Source organism: Nycticebus coucang, chromosome 19, assembly GCF_027406575.1.
Source record: "Nycticebus coucang isolate mNycCou1 chromosome 19, mNycCou1.pri, whole genome shotgun sequence".
NCBI classification, from domain to species: Eukaryota; Metazoa; Chordata; class Mammalia; order Primates; family Lorisidae; genus Nycticebus; species Nycticebus coucang.
The window spans coordinates 164,241-186,104 of NC_069798.1; the positions used below are offsets into that span (position 1 = coordinate 164,241).

Genomic DNA, 21,864 nt, shown 5'->3' on the forward strand with positions numbered 1-21,864 from the left:
TTGGAATATATTCTCAATGTAAAGGCAGTTGTAGGTACCAGTACCAGAGGGGAAGTACTGTGAATATTAAATGGAGCAGTTAGGTACTTGGATTTTTTTTCATTTAAATATTAAGTTAAAGATCAAAGTTATGCTTTAAAAATATAAAGCCTTGCTTTTAAAAAGTAGGTTTCAGGGCTTGGTGCCCATAGCACAGTGTTCAGGGCACCGGCCACATGCACCTGGTAGGGTTGAACCCAGCCTAGGCCACCTAAACAACAATGATAACTGCAACAAAAAAAGGGGGAAAAAATAGCCAGGCATTGTGGCAGGCACCTGTAGTCCCAGCTACTTGGAAGACTGAGGCAAGAGAATCACTTAAGCCCAAGAGTTTGAGGTTGCTATGAGCTGTGACACCACAGCACTCTATCAAGGGCAACATAGTGAGACTCTGTCTCCAAAAAAAGAAAAAAGAAAAGTAGGATTCAGGCCAGGTGCAGTGGCTCATGCCTTTCTGGGAAGCTGAGGCAGGAGGATCCTTTGAGCTCAGGAGTTCAAGACCAGTCTGAACAAGAGCAAGATCCCATCTCTATGAAAAATAGAAATATTAGCCAGGCATGGTGGCACAAGAGCCTGTAGTCCCAGCTACTGGGGAGGCTGAGGCAACAGGATCACTTGAGCCCAAGAGTTTGAGGTTGCTGTGAGCTGTGACACCAGAGCACTGTACCCAGGATGTCAGTGAGACTGTCTAAAAAGAAAAAGAAAGTAGGTTTCAGATGGTAATCATTATCTTATATAACACAACTTAAGCTACTTTGAGTAAGAGTTGAAAATGTTTGTGTATTTTAGTTGCTAAACATATGTAGTTCACAAGGTGATTGTCACATTTGGTAATGTAGGAAAAACTAAGAAATGTCACTTAGTAATCTCCTTCTGTACCTTCAATTTCTGCATACTCAGTTGTCAGAAACAGGTTACATTTCACTCTGAATCACCCTTTCTTTTCGGATACATACACATACAGATATACACCACCAAAATTATTTTTATTTAGTATTGCTTATCTTAGCTGATGATGGAGACATACTAAAATTATTCCTCATATTAATATCCCAGTTGTTTTAGAAAATATATGAGAACTATGGGGTCAGAAAAACTTATTTACCATTTTAGTTTAATTGGCTAGAACCTGTGAATTAAACAAAAGGTTAATAGGAGAAAAACAGCATACAAATTTTATTAACATTAATGTTCTATATGCACAAGGGCTTCACAGAAAAGAAGTAAAAATCAAAAAAGCATTTAGAATTGGGGACTTACATACCATTTTAAGAAAGGGCGATAAGTTGTGAAAAGAGTGGCAAAGGAACTCATTCTAGGAAAGACGTCACACAACTCATTGCTGAATATCATTACAGTCACCTTCAAAGTGCTTCCCGTGGGAAGCTGTGTTCTGACACCAGCATCTAGTCCACCCCTCAAAGCAGTTCTGGAACTTTCTCTGGAATGACCATCAGAGCTATTATAGTATGGCACCTGAAAACACAGACCATAATGTAGCCACTCAGCATTCGGTGAGTGCCACACGTCTCGACAGATGCTGTGAGACGCTGACACACCTTGGCTGTGAAACATTACCATGTTGTTTGTACAGTTTGGCCAACGTAAGCACACAGTGGTAAGTTAGCAAACTTAATTGTCAGACCTCCCTGCAACGACGACTGCTCTGATGGTCATTCCATAAAAATAATTCCAAAATTGTGAATTTCAAAGGTGACTGATGGTATAGCACTTCTTCTAGGATGAATTCACAAACTTAATTGTCAGAACGTGTATAATTTGAGAAAGCAATTAGGAAATATATATGGAGAACTAATGGAATACAAGGGCTATTTTAGTAAGATTTGTTTATCTTATCTTGGTGCAAATTCCCTGCCCCTGGTAATAAAGGTTACCTTCCACATCCTGTAGAGTGCTGGGGACCAGCCCTAAATTCTGGGGGAGGAAAGAACATGAGAAATGAAGGACTCAGGAACAAAGAATTAGAATTTTAAAGAGTGTGCCCAGGGGGCCCTCACTGCCTAGATTGAGGGCGGGACAAAGGCTTTGTGTCCCCTGAACTTGTATTATAGGGTAAACAGTTAATCACCAACTGAGCTGAAATTAACCGCATACTTCACTGTTCTGCTTTACTGCAAGTCCCACCCACAGTACTTCTACCTCCCCGAACCTTTACTTAAACTTCCCAATACTGTTATTTTATGTTACTTACCCTCTTAAAGTAAATCAAAGATCAAGGAACAAAGTCTAGAAGCAAGATGTTAAGCCCTCATCACACCACACATGAAAATTCCTTTTTTTTTTTTTTTGAGACAAAGTTTTACTTTGTCGCCCTGGATAAAGTGCCATGGAGTCACAGCTTGCAACAACCTCAGACTCTTAGGCTCAAGCGATTCTCTTGCCTCAGCCTCCCAAGTAGGCACCCGCCACAACACCTGACTCTTTTTAGATTTTTAGAGATGGGGGGGGTCTCACTCTTGCCCAGGCTGGTCTCAAACCTGTGAGCTCAGGACAAGCCACCCACCTTGGCCTTCCAGAGTGCTAGGATTAAGGCATGAGCCACCACGCCCAGCCTGGCAAATTCTAAGAGAAGTTGTTGAACCTCCTGAAAACTTACAGGCAGATAGGCTGACCCTCACCATTCTGAGAACTGGGAAGAAAGAGGCATGTTCTGCTTATCTCCTCAGAGAGCATTTCTCTGTTATGAGATCCCCTGCCTATTCTTTCCCCAGCACCTCTGCCCCTGCTCCTTATCAGTTCCAGTCCCCTACTAGCACTAATTCTGCTGGGTAGATATGTTCTGCCTCCAAGGGGTCCTCTCCCTGGCCCCTACTTAGTGACCTTTATCCAGAGTGCACTGAGGGTAGGGTGAAGCCCAGGCAAAACAAATCCCTTTGTCTTATTCAGCCAGGCTTCCTCTGGTGCTCTCTGCAGATTTCTGGTGTTCTGGTACTGTTTTGTGGTTTAACAGCCTTCCTCTGCATCCACCTCTTGCGTCTGTAGTTCTTCATGCACTATTACTATTCCAATTATATTTCTTAACTACAGAATCCTAGCTCAGCTCTGGACAAATTATAATTTAATTATAGCTAAAGAAGTTCTACTAGTCAACTGAGTATTTAATGGCATTACAGAATCTGTTTTCTATTTTAATTGAGGTAATGATATTGTGACTATATTTTTAAAGTCTGTCTTTTATACATAATGTTGAAATAAAATGACATGACATCAGAGATTTGCTCATAAATAATCAAGACAGGGTGAAGGGGGTGAGACATGGATGAAAATAAATCAGCCATGTGTTGATGAATGTGGAAGCTGAGTCACAGGTACATGGGGTCAGACTCTCCAATTTTATAAGTTTCTGAGATTTTCTCTAGTAATGAAGCAGCAACAGCAGCAGCCCTGGGTTTTTCCATGAAGGTTTTAGACCCTTTAAAAAGTAAACACAGGGCGGCGCCTGTGGCTCAGTCGGTAGGGCGCCGGCCCCATATACCGAGGGTGGCGGGTTCAAACCCAGCCCCGGCCAAACTGCAACCAAAAAATAGCCGGGCGTTGTGGCGGGCGCCTGTGGTCCCAGCTACTCGGGAGGCTGAGGCAAGAGAATCGCTTAAGCCCAGGAGTTGGAGGTTGCTGTGAGCTGTGTGAGGCCACGGCACTCTACCGAGGGCCATAAAGTGAGACTCTGTCTCTACAAAAAAAAAAAAAATAAAAAAATAAAAAGTAAACACATAGAATCGAGGGAACCTCTCTGTATTTTAGTCCAACATCGTTGTTCACCAGTATGGAATGGGGAAGCTAAAGTGAAGAGAGATTTGTTGTTTGTTTTCTTTAATGTTACCCAAAAGATCTATTTAAAAGTCAAAGTGCCCACAATTCCTAGTTTACTATTGCTTTCAATATATACACCCCAAACTGTGTTTTAACTCTGGGTTCAAGCCCTCCTCTGTAATCCATCTCACAGGCTTCAGCTCTTCCTGTCCCCTGCGCAAGGGGTTAAGGCCAGTATTATTGATTCCTGAACCCTCCTTTTATCTTAAGCTAAGGAATATTTTTTCAGAACATTCTGCTTGCCATAATGGGTGAAATTGAGAACAGTGGCCTGATGGCTCTGGAGTGAACTAAAAATCACAGTTCACACTTATCTCATAGTTTTTTTGTTTTGTTTTGTTTTTTTGAGACAGAGTCTCACTTTGTCGCCCTCAGTCAAGTGCAGCAGCATCACAGCTCACAGCAACCTCAAACTCTTGTCTCAGCCTTCCAAGTAGCTGGGACTATAGGTGCCTACCACAACACCTGGCTAGTTTTAGCAATGGGATCTCAATTTTGCTCAGGCAATCCAACAGTCTTGGCCTCCCAGAGTGCCAGGATGTACAGGCATGAGCCACAGTTTTTTTAAATGTAAAACAAAACAAAAATAAATAAATTATCCCCAAAGGATGACTTTAAAGGCTTCCTTTTTATGTACCTAACGCATCTGGGCCAAATGTTAATCCACCTACCTGGCCATCCCTCACCTTGGCCCATATGGGGGAGATTTAAAAGCAGATTTGCCATTATAATGTTCATTTTTTATTGCTGAGGTGGAAATTCAACTAGTTAAATTACTGAGCACTAAAGACTAAGATTATGCTGTCAGATTTAAAGCTTACACATGGTGTTGCATTTGGCTTACAAGTCTTATTTTGAAGGGCCTTAGAACTTGAGTAGTAGCACACCTGAACATTTTCATCACACTGAACATAAGATTTGTACATTTTACGGTATAAACTTCCACAGAGAAAATTTATGTATTATCTGCAAAAAAATTCTTTTGCACTTTTTTTACTTTTAACTTTTTGAAAGGTTGTAACACATGTTTTCTTGTTACTCTTTCAAACTTTAGGAATTCTTTGATCATGTGAAAAAGCTTTGGGACGATGAAGGCGTGAAGGCGTGCTTCGAGAGGTCCAACGAGTACCAGCTGATTGACTGTGCACAATAGTAAGTGGGGTCCTGTGCAAGACCATGTTGCATTCACAGTGACTCGGCCTTTCCAGTATTTCTAAAGTTTCTTGAATGCAAGGAACAAACAATTTTTTTTTACAGAATTCCACTTCTAAAATGGAAAATTGAAAATTCGCTAGCAATTCAATTAGCATTTCAAGGACACACCAGATTCATTCATTTATCCTAATTGTTGTTTGTTTTCAGTTCTATTCATTTTTTTAGTTTTTACTTAGAATTATAGTCATATTTGTAAATCAGAATATACTTAAATATTCATTGTTGTATTTTAATTTTGAAACAGAGGTCCCCAAATTAAATTTAAAAATAATATTAACATTTGCAATCAAGTCAGGTTATTTAAAACAATGTGATCATTCTTTCACCTAGAACTTGAAAATAGCTGGTAATTAATAGGATAAGTAAATATTTGAGGAAAAATGTTATGAGAAGAAATTTAAAAAATAATGCTGGTGCCAGGGTTGCCTCATTGTTTTTCCCTGCAACACTTATTTTTCTATTTTCTTTTACTATTTTAGATAGTGTATTACTGAGAATAAAGGTCCCCCAAAAATGTTAAATAATCAAGAAGCTCTAGAAATGTTTGCTGTTTTGATAACAAAAACTGTATTTAATTAGTTGTTTCATATAACTTTGGACAGCAAATCAATGGTTTTACATTTTTAAGTCTATAAATTAAAAATTCATATTTGTGGAAGAGATTCCATAAGCATAAAATCTGGAATTCTTGGTATTTAGAACCAGCCAGTAGAGCCTCAGTGAGAATGCTGATCTCTAGGCTGCCTGGCCTCCAAGCCCCTACACTTGCTGCAAAGCCCAGGGTTGCCAGGGGGCTGGGAGTGGAAGGGCTGGTGAGGTCTGGAGGCCATTGGTGGGGAAGGGAGGGGAGGCCATAAAGTAGTGGGAGAGGTCGGTAGGGCAGAACCCTCAGAGGATTGAAAACCTGGGCAAGGTGGCTTGGCACCCATAGCTCACTGGGTAGGTGAGGTACCAGCCACATGCACCAGGGCTGGTGGGTTCGAACCTACTAAATACCAATGACAACAACAACAACAAATAGCAGGGCATAGAGGTGGGCACCTGTAGTCCCAGCTACTTGGGAGGCTGAGGCAAGTGAATCGTTTAAGCCCAAGAGTTTGAGGTTGCTGTGAGCTGTGACCCCACGGTACTCTACCAAGGGTGACATAGTATGCCTCTGTCTCCAAAAAAAAAAATGGCAAGGAACTTGGGTTTTCTTCCAAATGCAGTGAGTGGCTGTGGACCCCTAAGTGAGGTTGGCAAAGGAGGCCAAGAGCACCAGGGTCAAGCAAGATGGAAGGAGAGGAGAGGGGTCAAGGATAGTGGTGGGGGATGATGGGTGGCAGGGCCCCTGCCATGGCTCAGGTCCAGCCTGGTGGTAGAGGCTTTCTGCTGGAGAACAGGAACACACTGGGCTCCACTTGAAGAGGTTAAGCTTGAAAGCCAAAGATGCAGCCCAGTGGGCTTCCAAGCAGGGTGGTCTATCTCAGAAGATGCTGGGGAGGGGGGCCTATGTGGGCAACCAGCTGGTGATGATGACTTCCAGAGGAAGGCCCTATCTGCAGAGCCAGCAGGGAGGGCAGTTGTGCAGGGAAGGGCTCCACGGAGGGCAGCCCACCCCCAGAGCATAGAGCAGGTCGTGCTCTTCCCTTCTGTCCCTGGCAGTCCTGCCAGCATGGGGGAGCACTGAGGAGGGTACAGCAGAGGATCAGGGATGGGGCCCAGACCCCCTGTTATATGAAGAAACAATTTACCAATGAGATTTTTTTTTTGTCAATTAGCAAAGTATTTAAATTTCTCATTTATTGCCATGTTTGACAGTTCCTTTAAGATTTACCTTAAATCAGGGTTTAGCGTGGCCCTGCCTTTTAGTGTGTGTTCACAAGTCTGTTCCTGTGGTTATTCTCATCAGTTACATACATGCGGCCATGTGTGCAGAATGAGCAGACACATCGTCTGTGCATACATCCATACGTACAATACAGATACATACTACGTATGAATGTACATCTGTTTCACTTCACAGCTGGGTTTGGACGTGGGCTGTAGGAAGGTTCTGGGTTGCTCACAATCTAAGCATGACAGGAGGCTCATGCGTACTGAGGGCCTTTTACTGGGGGTAGTTGCCTATCCTTGTGAATATATCAAAACACTGAATTGTACCTACGTTGTGTGAAATTACATGTTATGTGAATGATATCTCAATTTTAAAAAGAAAGATGAGAGGGCAGAAGCCAGGGCAGAAGGCAGTGGGAACAGCTGGCCACGGGCTTGTCTAGGTGAGGGCCCGTGTCAAGGCAGATACACCACCTGATCTCTCCAGCCTCCTCACAGAGTCAGGGTCCTCTTTCCAGTGACAAGTTAACGCCTGAATATGTGTTTAGCTTCTTTATTCCAGCCCCATGTTCTCCACACCTGCAAGTGTGTATGTGCACAGGGCCTCCTGCATTCTAAAGCACATTTGGTATGCAGATTTCAGAGGCTACAAGTCTTACTATTCTTTCTACAAGGACTTCTTTGAGCCTCGGTTCCTGCTGTAAGGATTAAATGAGATAATATTTGTAGAAGTTACGATGAGTTGTGCACTGCTGGGCAAAGGTCAGAAATGGTGTATACTAGACTTTTATCTCCTGCCAACAGGTCACTGTCACAGACACAGGACAGATCCTGTCCTTGCTCACTGTGCACATGTGGAAGGTTTGGGCAGCCGTGGAGGCAGGGTCCAACTAAAGTTACTGGATGTTCTTGAATAATCTTTTTTTTTAAACAGAGTCTCAGTCACCCTGGGTAGAGTGCTCTGGTGTCACAGCTCACAGCAACCTCAAGTGATCCTCCTACCTCAGCCTCCCGAGTAGCTGGGACTACAGGCACCTGCCATAATACCCGGCTAGTGTTTTTTTCTATTTTTAGTGAAGACAGGGTCTTGCTCTTGCTCAGGCTGGTCTCACCTTCCTTGGCCTCTCAGAGTGCTGGGATTATGAGCCACCACACCCAGTCGGAAAAAAATAAATTTTAAGATGCTACAAAGACCTATGTTATGCTGTTTGGCATGCAAAAAGAGGAAACTTACAAGGCCACTTGGAGAGAAGAGGGCTTATTCTGAGGATATCTGGAAGTCAGTTTTAAGTCAGAGGAACTTGGGAAATACACATTTCAGCTTCACTTCCCCCATCTATTCCACTCTTCCACTCAGTAATCCATACAGGGATTTCACAGGGAGCAGGGTTTTGCTAAAGCTAGGTCACCTCATATATCCAGCCATGTCTCTTTACACTGGCACACACTGGCCAGTCACTGGGGCACACTTGACCCCATCAGGGCCTCTTGCATATCCCTGAGCAGGGCCAGCAAGACTGTGCCGTCCAGCCCTGGGGGGTGGGATGATCATTACCCTGGGCTTTTAGTAAGAGTGAGTGTCTTTGAAGCATCAAGCAAAATGTGAAAATTACCAGAGATTATATTGCATACAGAATTTCTCAGTTCCTACTGTAAAAATTAGAAAACAGTCTCTACTGAATTATCCCCTAAAATGCATATCCTCTAAGTCCTAATAATAAGTGATTATGTAACCATGGAGACAGCTATTTTAGGAGAAAGAAAATCAGAGAGAATTGGATCTTTAGAATAGCTTTATAAAATCAGACTTTGCTTAATTGTGACTTTAAGAACCTCCAGCTCAGAAAGTGAAGGTTCTTATGCTTTGCACCCTTACATGATAATCTCTTTTAGAAGTACGTCCATTTGAATAATTGGTTTTCTCAAAGTGAGATAATATCCTAGAAAAAAAGAAAAGAACAGTAGAAAAGGTCAAGTGATTTTCTGCTAGAGACCCAGACCTGTTTTTTGTCATTACAGGGTGGAGGGGAAACTTGCCCCTTTTACCCTAAAGTTTGCTGAAAGATCAACTCACAATTAAGGGAGATTAAGAAAAGAAATGTTTATTTCCAAATGCCATGCACATGGGAAGAATCACAGAGTGATCACCCAGATGCCTTTATAGATAGATGCCTTTTAGAAGGAGGGGGACCTGGATAGAGTTGAAACACTTTCTTAGTAAAGTATCACAACAGTGGAAAAGCAAGTATCCAGTGTACTCAATACTAATATGAAGCCAGTAAATGATCTAATACACACCCACACAAGAGAAAAACTCAATTTAATGGGGGGGAGCAGGAGAGGGGAGGGAGAGGATTGGCGTGCTCCTGCCTAATGGGCACAATGTAGGGGTACATGGCACACCTCCTGGGGGAGGGGCACAACTACCAGGGACCCTACCTAACAAATGCAAACATAGTACCCTGATCATTTGTACTCTCATATTAATCTGAAATTTAAAAAAACTAAAAAAATAAAAAATAGAAGGGAGGGGGAGAATATGGAGTTCAGGGGCAGGAAGTGGTACCTGGGGAGGATGAATAGAATTTACCTGAGAGTCAGGTATTGTGTTCTAAATGATTTGGGCCCAGTCTGCTGGCACCAGCGGGAGGAAAGAAAGTCAGTTGCCACCTTCGATCCTGATCAGGACAGTCTGCTTTTATGTAGACAGAGGGAAAGCCTCTTCCAAATGCTTTCTGATCTCCAGAGACGTTTAATTCAAAGTATTCTTTATACCACGTAGTCGTATTTTGGGGTGAAATCTCCTTAGTGCCTTCATCATCACCATCATTTTCCAGGAGCTTTTGTAACCTTGATGACCCTTTTAGCACTGATTTGGATCCAAGTCCTAGAATAAGCTTTCAGGACAATCTGGAAATTACTACCACAAACAAAGTTTCAGCTTCAAAGTTGATTATTTTTGCAGGTTATTTTAAAATAAAAGAAAACACAGTTTTAAAATATGCCTATTACCATATACTGTTGAATTCTTTATGTAGCAACTGCCTGGATGCACATGCATGCTCTTCCCAGCTCACTCTGATCTTTATGTCTAGCCACATTTATTTTTAGGTGTATTTTCCAGATTTCCAAAATTATAAATATTCCTATTTATGGGCAGTATAGTAATCTTTTTTTTTTTTTGAGACAGCATCTTAATCTGTCACCCTGGGTAGAGTGCCATGGCATCATCAGAGCTCACGGCAACCTCCACCTCTTGGGCTCACACGATCCTCCTGCCTCAGTTTTTCTATTTTTAGTAGAGACCGGGGGTGAGGAGGGTCTCTCTTTTTGCTGGGGCTGGTCTCGAACCTGTGAGCTTAGGCAATCCACCCACCTCAGCCTCTCAGAATGCTGAGATTACAGGTATGAGCCACCATGCCCAACTATAATTTTTTTTTAAACTGTGAAGAGTAAGTGGCAGGGAAGGTTAACCAGATGTCTTCTTGTCCCTTGGCCCCATCACTCACTCTTTATCCTCTTTTAGAAACTCCTGTCCAGAGACATCCCAAAGACATTTTTTTACCAGACTTAACCACAAATTTATTTGTAAAAACTGTTTTAAAATACCTAAGAAATACTCCCCTTGAATGGAGAATTCCAGTGAATTGCTACTTATTGTCTAATGTAATCCTCCAACACCCAAAGCAGGGTGGAGCACAGGCCCTGGCCTCTCCCAGCATCGCTGAGAGATTCTACCACTCACACTGTGTGTCACTAGATTCGTGGTGAAGGCTGTGAGGATTGGGACCTCCAAACCATGTATAAAAAAATAAGACAAAAGGACATGTTTGTGATAACTTAGAGCTGTATTTTTTCAGCACCAGTGTGGAATCCAGCCAGGAAAAGGTGAAGGGAGGCTGCTAGCCTTAGAAGGTGAAGAGCAGTCTCCATGCCAAGCCTCTGGCAGCTCCTCTGTCAGCGCCAAGAGATACACACTCCACGATGCTCAGTTTAAAAACTAGGACTAATTTTCTTTTTTTTTTTTTTTAACTTTTTTTTGTTGTTGTTGTTGTTAGAGACAGAGTCTCACTTTATCACCCTCAGTAGAGTAGCATGGCATCACACAGCTCACAGCAACCTCCAACTCCTGGGCTCAGGCAAGTTTTTTGCCTCAGTCTTCCAAATAGCTGGGACTACAGGCACTCACCACAACACCTGGCTATTTAAAAAACTAGGACTAGTTTTCAAACTTTGTGGCAGCAGAACATCAAAGCAAAGTGACACTTTATTGAAATATCAAACCAAAGTGGTATTTATAGGCCGAGCATGGTAGCTCACGCCTGTAATCCCAACACTCTGGGAGTCCAAGATGGACGGATCACCTGAGCTCACAGGTTAGAGCTAGAGTAAGACCCCGTCTCCAAAAATAGCCGGGCATCATGGCAGGTGCCTGTAGACCCAGCTACAGGGGAGACTAAGGCAAGAGAATCACTTGAGCCCAATAGTCTGAGGTTGCTGTGACCTGTGACACCACAGCACTCTACCAGGGGCGACAAAGTGAGACTCTGTCTCAAAAAAAAATCAAAAACAAAGTGGTATTTATTAGAAGAATATTTATTTTAGATATTTATAATATTTTCTTATCATAAGTAAACCAGAATATCTCTATGGCTATTTTGATAAAAACAATATTGAAATTCAGTGATCATGGATGACATCCAACTGGTCACGGATGACAAGCTGAGTCTTCACTAGGCTCAGTATCCTGCTTATTCCTGCCAGAGAAGAGGTGGTTGCGAAGGGGAGGTTGGAAGTATCCTGAAGTGGTTAGATGTTAAATTATGCAGAAATGTAAAGAGGAGAATTATAAGAAATTTTCTTCCAAGTTGAACTCCAAACAGTCTAACAACTCTTTGCATTCCCTAACACAAGGGCAAATCAGATAAGCTTGGTATTAATAGCACTGGGCTGGGCTAGTCTTCCCCTGTGAGGATGTAACAGGACCCACAGGTGAGCCCCAGGCCTCAGATGAAACAGACTCACTCATAGGGTCACACTACCCAGCAGGGGCTGGCTCTTCTGAAAAATATTGCCAGCACCTTCCAAACAGTAACACATTGGCAAGAAGTTGAAAATATGTTTATTATATATTGATAGGTGTTTGAATTATAGGGGTAGACAACAGATGTGTGTCAAAATCTAGCATATGGACACTTATGACTTATGTTTTATTGGCCATAGATTTTATATTGAAAGAAAAAGTGAGACTGTTGATTCCAGATAATGGAAAGCATACTGTCTTTCTCTGAAAGCATCAAAATGGATTGATGGATGACTAGATCTGAGATTTTTAACAGTGCAGTAAAATAGGCAAATCTAGGTAGTGGGTATTCAGGTATTCACTATAAAATTATTTCAAATTTGTTTTATGATTGACATTGTTCATAATACAATTAAGAGGAAGAAAGAAGGGCGGCACCTGTGGCTCAAAGCTTTGAGTAGGGCACCAGCCCCATATGCCGGAGGTTGCGGATTCAAACCCAGCCCCGGCCAAAAACCAAAAAAAAAAAACAAGAGGAAGAAAGAAAAATGCACATGTATAGATGTGATGAGAAATCTACAGAAAAACAAAGTACAGGTGAGTACACTGGCACACGTTAGTACATTGGTGGAACCTCACAAATTACAGCATGACACTTCAGACCTTTAAGTTAGTGAGAGTTTTGATTATAGTTCTTCTGAGTGTTAGCTAAATTTTTTGAAACACTTCCAAGGAGCCCAGGGAACTAAGTGGAAAAACCACTAAGTCCTGTTCTGCTGTTAACAAAGTGTATAGTTGTGGAATTATTTAAGAGGTATGGTCTGTATTTCTTAGCTTCAAAGTGTAGCTACAGGATGGCTGGCATTTACTGGAACCTACCAAGTGGGGGCACCATCTCTGCACATCGTCTGTTAACCTAGTAATCATCCCATTACCTTCAAGAGTTCATTATTTCCATTTGCAGAAGAAGAAATAAAGGCACATAAGATTGCATGACAGTGCCTGATACCAGACTTGATTATCCAGGATTTCAAATTTTAAACCTAAAGATTATGAGAGACTATTTCAGATTAACAGTTCAACAAGCATTCTGTGAGCATCAGATGGATACATACACTGCCAGAAACTAAATTATGAAAATGAATGAGGCCTATGCATCTGAAGAAGTGAGTTGTCACAAGGGTACCCACCTGCTTTCATCAACTTTCATTTTCCATCCAATTCATATCTTGAACCTGGTTTTCAAAAGAAAGCCAAGTTAGCTGCTTTTAGTTTGTTTTTTTCCTTTAATAGAGGGCCTCATGGCTCAAGAAAGTGAAAAGATAGCTCAAAGGAGGCACAAAATATTTTAACTCATGTATGTCATAAATAACTTATATCTCAAATATGTAAAGAATTCTTACAACTCAATAATAAAAAGATAAACCAATTTTAAACCAGCAAAGGATCTGAATAGTTTCCCAGTAAGATATATAAATATGTTGCCAATTAGCTTATGAAAAGATGCTTTAGCCATTAGGAAAATGCAAGGCAAGCCCATAGGACATTCTGCTTCATCTTACCAGTATCCCTGCACTAAAAAAGTCATGTAAAAACAAGTGTTGGTGAGGACGTGGAGAAATTGGCACCCTCACATACTGCTGTTGACAATATAAAATGGCGTGGCCACTTTAGGAAACAGTTGCCATACTGTTCCACAAATGGCTTTTGGCCATATGTTATAAAGGCCGATTCAAACAGTTGCCATACTGAAAGTGTGGCTTAAAATCTCTATTAAAAAAAGTCTTTGTGGAAATTGGCAGGCAGTTTCTAAGAAGTTATTTCCACTGGATTTGGAGTCATTTTGCACAAAGTGCCTGACAGTGAGATGCTGTAGATGCCTCCCTGCTTCATTCCCCTGCACAGCCTGACAACATGGGTGAATAACTACCTGTGACCAAGCTCTGTGAACTCTGCATTATGAATGAGTTAGTGTGCTTCTACGGACGACTCACGGGAAATGACTACTTACCACTCAACCTGGAACAATGCCTGAACATAGGTGGTGTTCAAAAACTTTGTTAAATGAATGAATTTTTATATTATAACTCTTCTTTTCCTGGTTTTGCTACCATTCATAGCCCACCATTCTATTGTATACAAAATTATTATTTTTTTTTTTTTTGAGACAGAGTCTCAAGCTGTCACCCTGGGTAGAGTGCTGTGGCGTCACTGCTCACAGCAACCTCAAACTCATTGGGTTTAAGTGATTCTCTTGCCTCAGTCTCCCAAGTAGCTGGGACTATAGGTGCCCACCATAACATCTGGATATTTTTTGGTTGTAGTTGTCATTGTTGTTTGGCAGGCCTGGGCTGGATTCGAACCTGCCAGCTCCAGTGTATGTGGCTGGCACCCTAGTCACTGAGCTACAGGTACCAAGCCCCAAATTAATTTTTTATAAAGCTCAGATAGTTGAAGGCATAATGTCTTCTCACAGCAGCATTATTCATAATAGCCAAAACCTGGAAACAACCCAGTGTCATCAACTGATGAGTAGATAAACAAAATGTAGAGCACTCATACCCTGGAAGAGGATTCAGCCACGCAGAGAAATGAATGACTTCTGCAGGGACCAGCATGGCCTCCTCTAGAGCAGACACGCTCACCATCTCAGAGAAAACCGAAAGCTGAACCATATGTTACATAAGAACTTCCCTCCCTATAGACAGTGAGAATATGCTCACACTATCGAGAAATGTAACTGAAGCTTCTAAAATAGAATGGGGCAGTGTGTGTGTCAGTGGTTGTAATTAAATATCTTCATTGCACCACACTCAGCTGATTACATAATAACTAGGACCATGAAGCAAACAAAAAGCTACCTTTATAAAATAAGCTTTATTCTTTTGAGGGGAGGGTTTGATTTGTTTTTTTCAGACAGTCTTAACTCCATGCTCTGGGGAGAGTCCCGTGGCATCATAGTTCACAGCAACCTCAAACTCCTGGGTTCAAGTGATCCTTTTGCCTCAGCTTCCCACCATGCCAGGCTAGTTTTTCTGTTTTTATTATGGACAAGGTCTCGCTCTTGCTCAAGCTGGTCTTGAACTCAAACAACCCACCCACCTGAGCCTCCCAGAGTTCTGGGATTGCAGGTGTGAGCCACCATACCCGGCCCAGCTTTATTATTACATTAACTTAAGGAAATCTGAATACATAGGATTTACCAATAGCTTTATTTGTATGATAGCAATTAAGTGCTTGGGATGCCTTGCTTATCATACTATTTGACATTAATAAAAATGTAGCATTATGCATCATTTCTGTAGAGAAGGAATGAAAGACTGCTTGTCCAGCCTCCTGAGGCAGGCATGGCCATAACTTCCTTCTAAGATACGTACACTGACTAAATCTATCTTCTAAGACAGACAAAATTTAACAGATCATTTTGCCAAAAAGAAATTTTTTGTTAACTTCAATATAACATGATTGATGATATCCTGGATCTCTTTTAAAATAAGAAACTCAGTATGAAGTGAATACAGATTGAGGGTCAGTTTCTCATTCCAGTTCCTCCTTTGAAACATGATGCAAGCAAATCCATAGATTTGGTCTCTTGGACACTGCCTCCCACTCTTTATCTAGGGGTCCTCAAAGCTCTTTTCTTTGCCCTGTGTTAACCACGTGCATCTCCTAGTTAATGCCCTTCCCTGTAAGGCTCCAGGGAGGCCGGGGGACCTGTTGGGAGATGTGTCGTGACAGGTACCAGTCCTGGACTGCTGCATAGGAGAGGGGACCTGCCCGAAGGCTAGTCAGCAAGAGTCAGACTGAATGCACTCTGTCCTTTTTTCCTTATTTTAGTTCATGTAAGTGACATTAAGGAAATTGCAAAGTTTCACCTGTTAGTATAACCTGAAATTCAGTTAGCTTTCAAATCTCTTTTAACCTCTAAAATTCTCTAAAAACACACTTTCTCCTGCAAATATGCTCAGATCTGCTATTAAGTATTGTTTTCCAGATGTTAGTCTTAACTACAATTTATATGTAGGAATGGTTAATCGTGGCTATTGAAAGGAGCACCTGCTGGAAGGCAGCACTCAAAGCTCCCTTGGTGTCTCTGTGCCTCAGCTAAGGAGCAATGCTGGGGAACAGGAATCCCCACCTTAGGGGACATGACTCATGCATCAGGCTTGCAGATTACCTGTCCCATTCATGCTCTTGGCCTCCAACCCAGAACCTGGGAAATACGTGTGGAATAGGCCTGGGCTGGAAGATTCTAGCCCTGTGCCATCAGAAAAGCAGATATACCCAGTATATTTTAGTTCAGAAAGCCTATATCTAATGCAGGAGTCCTCAAACTCTTTAAACAGGGGGCCAGTTCACTGTCCCTCTGACCTTTGGAGGGCCGGACTATAGTTTAAAAAAAAAAAAAAAAAAACAATGAACAAATTCCTATGCACACTGCACATATCTTATTTTGAAGTAAAAAAAAAATAAAACGGGAACAATTACCATCACACCACCTCATGTGGCCTGTGGGCCGCAGTTTGAGAACCCCTGAAATGACTAAGGTCAAAATCTTTTAAAATTTAGCACTTCTTAGAAAAATATCTACCCTTGGCCTCCTTTCAACCACAAGTATTGGCTGCTTCAGAAGAAACCAAGTGCCATAAGGGTAAACCACAGAAATCCAGAAGTGATGAGAGACCTTCTGCTCTGCTGGGGGTTTTTTACATTCTGAAGAGGTATTAAAAATAGATTAGTGCTAGTAGGACTCACTGAGTTACATTACATTTGATTTCTAACTAAAGATACTAGCTTAAAGCTAATAAAATCTTTATGTTTTGGCCCATAAGCCAAATTGCAGCTCTTCCTTGACTAAAAGAAATAGCCAAGTTTAGCCTTTCATGAGCACTGATGCCCAGTGAGCCTTTCTTTACATGTATAGTGTGGGGTAGACAAGAATTGAATGGGTTTTTAACAGTTCTTGGAGTACATGGCTGCGGGAACCAACACTGCCTATTCTGTAACCTAGGCTATTTTAAATCACGTGTCTTCCTTAACCTTAACCCACCTGAGAGTCGATGCTAAGTAAAAGCTGGGTCTCAAGGCAGATCAGACACCGCATCAGTGAAGGTATGAGTTAGCTACACACACGTATGATGATAACAAGTCCGATTTTGCCAACGCTACCTGCCAACGCTTAGCCCACATCAGCCCTGGGAGCAGCTCCCAGCTTCTCATGTCAGAAGGTCCTCCTGGAGTAGGACATGAGAAGGTTTTAATGTGCAACAAAATAGACTGGCCAGTTTGCCCATTAACTATTTTTAACTTATGGGTTGTAAGTCTAATGTTCAGGTTAAAAACTACAAGTTACTTGAAAACAATCTGCACATGTCACGCTGACCATGGTCCTGTCCCTCCAGCTTCAGCGTTACAGTCACTTAAGTCACCCGAGGCCGGGCACGGGGCCTCACGCCTGTAATCCTAGCCCTCTGGGAGGCCTCAGAGGGTGGATTGCTTGAGCTCAGAAGTTCAAGACCAGCCTGAGCAAGAGCAAGACCCTGTCTCTACTTAAAATAGAAAAAAGAACTGGGTGTTGTGGCGGAGGCATCTGTAGTCCCAGCTACTGGGGGACTGAGGCAGGAGGAATCATTTGAGCCCAGGAGTTTGAGGTTGCTGTGAGCTATGATGACACCACTACACTCCAGCCTGAGTAAGTGTGAGACTCTGTTAAAAAAAAAAAAAAAGGAAGGGAGGAGGGGAAGAAAATTACTACCATTGGGTTTTTGTTTTCCTAATGATTCTGAAGCCCACCTCCTGTGAACTCCCAGGGCAAGATGGCCACTGAGCACTCAGTGCCAGAAGAAATTCTGTACTGTCTTTAGAGGGACATGAGTGTTCAGATTTCATTTTCAGCTTGTCATCAAATTAATTGAGTTTTTCAGTGTAGAGGATAACTCCTTATATTGGTACAATAGTAGATGCCAAATTAGAGTCTCAGGACACATGGAACATGGCTTTCCTACAACCATATTAGTTCACCAGCGTCACCAAGAGAAATAATAACCTGTGCATTTAAACTGCATATGGAGAGGGCCGGGCTCCAGGGCTCATGTGTGTAATCCCAGCACTCTGGGAGGGTGAGGCAGATGGATTGCTTGAGCTCACAAGTTCAAGACCAGCTTGAGCAAGAGCAAGACCCCCGTCTCTAAAAACTAGCCAGGCATTGTGGCGGGCACCTGTAGTCCCAGCTACTCAGGAAGCTGAGGCAAGTGAATTGCTTTAGCCCAGGAATTTGAAGTTGCTGTGAGCTGTGATGCCACAGCACTCTACCCAAGGTGACAGAGTAAAACTGTCTCAAAAATAAACTGCATACAGAGCAATGCAGAATTCTGTTTATGTACTACTTTTCTATTCTCTTTCTTATTTTCATTTGTAAACATCGTGTTAGCATAATTGAGGGTGACTTTGCAATATTCCAAGGTTTAAGGAGTCTCAAAGTTTTGAATTATAGCATTGTTCCTAAATTAAAAGGTGATATAAAGGAAGAATTATATACATATGCATGTATAATATATATATATGTAATATATTAGCTATAATAGAGATGTCACAAATTCCTTAAAATGGTTACCAAGTATGTATCCAGTGCCATTTCCTTCAGCTGTGTTCACACAGTCACACAGTCAACAGAAATTACTAAGCATCTGTCATGTTCCAGAGGTTGAATAGTACCAGGTATAGGTAGTAAACTAAAATGTCACCATGCCAGGTAAAATGGGAAAGACTGCTACTGAGCAAACAAACACAGATTTTTGCATAAATAAAAATTGTGATAAGTGAGGAAGAGCAATGGTAGAGAATTTGAGGTGTAACATTTCAAAACCACTAGAAGCAGACCTATAAGAATCTAGGCATAATAAAGTTTTTGTATCTTTCTTTTTTTTTTTTATCTTTAGGTAAATGATTCTTTTCCAATAAAATCAAACCATAGGTCATGCTGAATTATCTCAAGTGTAACCACTTGAGTAGGCAAGATGTGCCAAATTGTAGCATATTTGTCTTCCCCATTTCATGATAAAAATAATTAAATGGGGGCAGTGCCTGTGGCTCAAAGGAGTGGGGCGCTGGCCCCATATACCAGAGGTGGCGGGTTCAAACCCAGCCCCGGCCAAAAACTGCAAAAAAAAAAAATAATAATAATAATTAACTGGGCCAGGTATGGTGGCTTATGCCTATAATCCCAACACTTTGGGAGGCAAAAGTAGGAGTTCAAAACCAGCCTGAGCAACACAGCAAGACCCCATCTCTACAAACAATTTAAGAATTAGCTAGGTGTAGTGGCACATACCTTTAGCCTTAGCTGCTCAAAAAACTGAAGCAGAATATGGCTTGAGCCAACAAATTCCAAGTTACAGTGAGCTATGACCATGTCACTGTGTTCCAGCCCAGGCAGTTGAATTAATAATATTAGTTAAATGGTTTGACTATATTAAATTTTTCTTTCTTTTTACTAAGAAAAATCTGTCTGCTTGGCTCTGGTGTTGTAAGGTCACAATGTTATTGCAAAAGTTGCAGTTCTTCCTACTAATCACTATTCAGTGTTATAAACTGAATATCCCTCTTTCTTTACTGTTTTTGGTCCAGAAGGTTCTCAGGTACAATCATAATTGTCATAGGATCAAAATCTGCTTTGACAATAATCCCCAAATAATTGCCTTTTCGCTGGATACACAAAAAAGAGAACTTACCAATCTGAAACAGACCTGAAGGTTGTCAACTTCATGGGATAAAAATGAAAAATTCAAAGTTGGGTTAGATGTAGATCTAGGCTACAGAGGTGGTTGGGGACAATTCCTAAGAATCTGACTGGAACAACCTTTAGTGAATGGGGAAGAGCAGACTGGGGGAAGACTGAGTGCAGTCACTTTGAGGAGTTGCCAAACCATCTTGCACCACAAATTACCCTGTGCCAAGGAGATAGCTGGGCATATGAGTCTGGAGCGCAGAAGCATAATTTGCTCTGGAAATGTGAAAGTTGTTAGCTACGGATCCTGTTGAGCCCTGCAGGAATGGTTGAGGGGGCTGACAGGACAAAGAGGGCAGGGCTTGGGAGGACAGGTGCTTGTGGAGAGCTGCTGAGGACAAGGGCTACCTTCTCTTCTGCACACCTCCGGGGATGTAGCCTGTCCACTCTCCAGACGTTGTCCAGCCAAAGAGGAGACCTGCCATCATCCAATGAGAACAACTACAGGAAAACTTCTTTCAAAGCGTAGAAATTACTGGTAATCTTGAAGCCCTCCACCTTCTCAGCAGAACAGCTGCTAACTCAACTTCTTTCTTTAGGTTAAATGACCATTCTATTTTTTGTTGTTGTTTTTGGCCGGGGCTAGGTTTGAACCCACCACCTCCGGCATATGGGACCAGTGCCCTACTCTTTGAGCCACAGGCGCCGCCCTAAATTTTATTCTTTTATTCTCGTTAACTTTCTTTATCAGATTGTCCACTGTTTCATTGCTGGTCCCAATATATCCATGGAATCCCATTTCTAACCTCACCAGATCTGTGGTCTCAGGCAGGTTGTTAGCTCTGTGCTACGGTTTCCTAACCCGTGAACTAGGATGGTGTCTACTCCTAGGGCTTGTAGGGCTGGAGTGAGTCAATTCATATAAAGTATGCAGAGTAATACCTGACATGTAATAATAAATATTAGTTGTCATTGTCACCATTGTCTTTCAGAGTTTCTTGTGATTATATTCCCAACCATCTGAGTTAGAACTTATTATGAAGAAAACTGTATGTTTGTAATCATAGCACTCTGGGAGGCCTAGGCAGGTGGACTGCTTGAGTTTAGGAGTTCAAGACCAGCCTGAGCAAGAGCAACACCCCTGTCTCCACTAACAATAGAAAAACTAGCCAGGTGTCGTGACAGGTGCCTGTAGTCTCAGCTACTCCAAAGGCTTGAGGAAGGAGGATCTTGTGAGCCCAAGGGAAGTTTGAAGTTGCTGTGAACTGTGACACCACAGTATTCTACCCAGGGCAACACAGACTGAAAAAAAAGACAGAGAGAGAAAGAAAGAAAGAAAGAAAACTGGGGCGGTACCTGTGACTCAAAGGAGTAGGGCGCTGGCCCTGTATACCAGAGGTGGTGAGTTCAAACCTGTCCTGGCCAAAAACTGCAAACTGCAAAAAAAAAGAAAGAAAGAACTGTGGAGCCTGACATGGAACATGGACAAGGAACTGGTCTGCAAACTTCATGAAAAGCCAGGACACTTTCCCCTCCCCCCCACAATGAAGGGAGAGAGTAGAATGGGGGGTGAGCAGAGAGGGGCTTGGGTCATTTATCACTACTTCAAACAAATTTCTCCCCTTTTTGTTTTATATATTCCGTTTTTAGAAAAGTAATTAATATTAGAATTGTATACACAGACCCCATGCCAAGGCAGCTTTTAAAGGATGGTCAGTATCTCAACAGACAGAGATGCAGAGACAGCAAATCCAAGGAAAGAACAGTGTACACAAAGGGAGGTGCACCGCTTCAAAAGACAAAATTAATGCCCAGCTTACATGGTACTGTCTTGTTTGACTGGCAAAGGAGAACTAAAGAGAAGGGAGTGCTGTGTAGGGGAGTTTCACCTCCAGCCCAAGGATGGGAAGAAGACAGGGCTGTGTCTTCAGAAGACGGTGTGGCGCCCCACAGAGACCTGTGGAGAGGCAGGAGACCCTGGGACAAACCATGTTTAAACAGCTCTCAAGGTTCGTGTCAACCTAACTCATCAGGACAGACTGAATCTTGTGTTTTGTTATTGCTGGGTCAGAGGAATCTTTCTGAGGAAAAAAGCTGCAGCAGTGCGTTTCTACAGGGCGTGATCTCAGTGACAGCTTTGAAGGTGTCAGTGGGCGCGAGTTGTTCTGCCTGCGCAATTTAAAGTGACGGCTGAGCCTGTCAAATTTAACGTTCT

General features: G+C 42.1%; 1 protein-coding gene and 1 long non-coding RNA gene across 3 annotated transcripts in view; one reads left to right on the forward strand and one right to left on the reverse strand.

Moving 5' to 3' along the window:
- The window catches only part of GNAL (G protein subunit alpha L), a 179,449-nt gene that overhangs the window by 130,550 nt on the left and 27,035 nt on the right, over window positions 1-21,864 (forward strand). For both annotated transcript variants that reach the window (XM_053571262.1, XM_053571263.1), the window contains one exon: window positions 4,925-5,022. In XM_053571262.1, coding sequence (XP_053427237.1) covers window positions 4,925-5,022 — 98 coding nt within the window. The remainder of the gene's footprint in view (window positions 1-4,924; window positions 5,023-21,864) is intronic.
- Window positions 8,977-21,085, reverse strand: LOC128571659 (uncharacterized). The gene is made up of 3 exons (XR_008375949.1): window positions 21,006-21,085; window positions 13,114-13,158; window positions 8,977-9,797 (listed from the first exon to the last, which is right to left on the reverse strand). It is a non-coding gene; the product is annotated as an uncharacterized LOC128571659 (long non-coding RNA).